The 2,220-nt window shown below is 44.5% G+C and overlaps 1 protein-coding gene across 2 annotated transcripts in view; it reads right to left on the reverse strand.

Annotated features, from left to right (window-relative positions):
• The window catches only part of PTPRK (protein tyrosine phosphatase, receptor type K), a 389,585-nt gene that overhangs the window by 32,630 nt on the left and 354,735 nt on the right, over nt 1-2,220 (reverse strand). For both annotated transcript variants that reach the window (XM_018565135.1, XM_018565134.1), the window contains one exon: nt 1,615-1,731. In XM_018565135.1, coding sequence (XP_018420637.1) covers nt 1,615-1,731 — 117 coding nt within the window. The remainder of the gene's footprint in view (nt 1-1,614; nt 1,732-2,220) is intronic.

Below are 2,220 nucleotides of genomic sequence, written 5' to 3' on the forward strand. Positions count from 1 at the left end.
GCATTTGGAGAAGAAAAATAAAGTGAGGGCGAGTGGAAATTTGGGTCTTCAAGTACCGGTCCGCAGGCCAATTCCGGCCCGCGAGCAGGTACTATGTGGCCCGCAGCCATCTGACATGTCAGGCACACGGTCGCAGACCACTTACCTGACTTGCGGGAGCAGCTCCACGGTCTGCATCTGTGATCGATGATTGCAGTACTGAGTGGGCAGTGTCCGCCGATCGTGCTGTCAGTGCCATTATTTTCTAATGGCACCCCAGTCGTGCCAAACAGATTGCGCGTTTTCCTGCTGCAATACCACCCAGGCGATCCCACACGATCACGGTTGAAAACACTGAGCAGTGCAGGTCGTGAAAATGGGTACATCTACCTTTTTTCAGCGATTGCCACGCAGATGTAACCCCATACATGCGGATGCAACCACTGTATGCAACCGCACACAATCACACGTCCCGGGAATCTCCAAGTCTGCACCAACCCCTAAAGGGTATGTTCACTTTCCCAAGTAATTTGGGAAAATTGAATTACCCGCACAAATCTCCCTCCCACTATACTTACCTTTCGGCAAACGGTCCTTCCCATACATCTGTACCTGTTCCATGTATTCTGAATTTCGCTCGCAAATAGCAAGCACTTATTGGTCAACGCGGTCACCTGACGGCACTGACCAATGAGAAGCGCTTCTTAGCACTACTAAATATGGTTTTGGTTAAAATTATTTTTTTTGTATCAGGACAAGCAGATTGTCATGAGGGACAAGTAGATTCGGCCCCCGCTTTAGTCCTTGGACAAGTAGTTTTTTTCAAAAATTTCCACACCCCTGCATATACACACACAGTATATGAAGCAAGAAGCTGAAAGATAGTTTGGTGCTGTATAGTGATAAGGTAAAATGCAGTCCATCGTTCCACACTATAGTTTCTCTTGTAAGTGAAAAACAGTCTGTAAAAGAGGAACATCTCTACTTTCCCTTCCAGTGGCCCATACCTTCAAATACTGGTGGTTCCTACTTCTCGACTGCTGCAGCTATTCCATACTTCCAAGTGTTTGATAGCTGCCCTTTATGTAACGCTGCACTCCATACAGCATTGTTTTTCACTGGTGCAGCTAGATGTTGTTCATAGTGACAGAAACAGATGGGGTTATGCAGTACTAGAGTAGGAGAGACGCCACAAGCACTCAGCTCAGCATCGAAGAATAAAGTGGTTTTATTTATGTCACATAGGTCAGAAAAAAAACATTTTACTATGAAATTTTACTATGAAAATGAACCTTGAGGAAGGTTCTGTGAGGCACCAACGCTTGACTTTTTCTGACCTATGCGACACAAAAAAACCCACTTTAATCTTTGACCCTTAAATGAGTGCTGGTGACGTCTCTCATTCTGCTCTTCCTGATGTGCGCTGTATTTTATCTCGCTGGCTTGAATATCACTGTGGTGGGGAAGTGGGGGGCAGATAGTGTGACATTCCTGCAGCGTCCAGGGAGCAGCAAAATGCTGGCATTTAAAGGCAAAGTAAGCATAGATGCTCTTCTTTTACAGGGTGTACTTAGTGTACAAGTGACCCTGTAGTAATAGGGTCCCTTTAAAAATATAAGCTTTCGAAATTCTTACCCTTTCAAGCGTAAATGTACGGATGACATACTCAGCCAGTGGCTCCATTTCCACACATGTCACTTTAAAATCTCCATAGACTTCAGTATCATCAGGCCAGTACTTGTAACATTTCACCTGTAACCATAACAATAAACTCAAATAAAGAATCAACACAAATGTAATGCACTGTGTCTTTTCCAGAAAATTAATACCGATTTATCCGTGAGCACAAAGCAGAAACATGTCTTTTATACCCCCCTGTAAAAAATATACATAAATGCCTTTTGGCAAAGGATCTTCTGGACGATCTGATTATGTCAATGGCTGATCTGATGATCCCACACAGGTCCCCCTACACTTATGCAGCAATGGTTGTCCTCAATCCTGCACTGAACAGCATTCAGTGCAGAAGTACTGTGTGGTGGCACCCCTGATGCTGTCAGAATACAATATGCCGATGGGGGGACTCTAAAGTTTTCTCTCATTTAGCCTGCAGGGCTGAACTAACAATGTATGGCCAGCTTTACTGTTATTGGGGACTTTTGTTCCAGTGAAAACTGCCTAAAAAGGGAAATTACCCTTTTCCTCACTTCCTCTTGCATCTCCAGGACAGGAATTCCCCAC

Source organism: Nanorana parkeri, unplaced genomic scaffold (assembly GCF_000935625.1).
Source record: "Nanorana parkeri isolate BGI_ZX_2015 unplaced genomic scaffold, ASM93562v1 scaffold816, whole genome shotgun sequence".
In the NCBI taxonomy this organism is placed as follows: Eukaryota; Metazoa; Chordata; class Amphibia; order Anura; family Dicroglossidae; genus Nanorana; species Nanorana parkeri.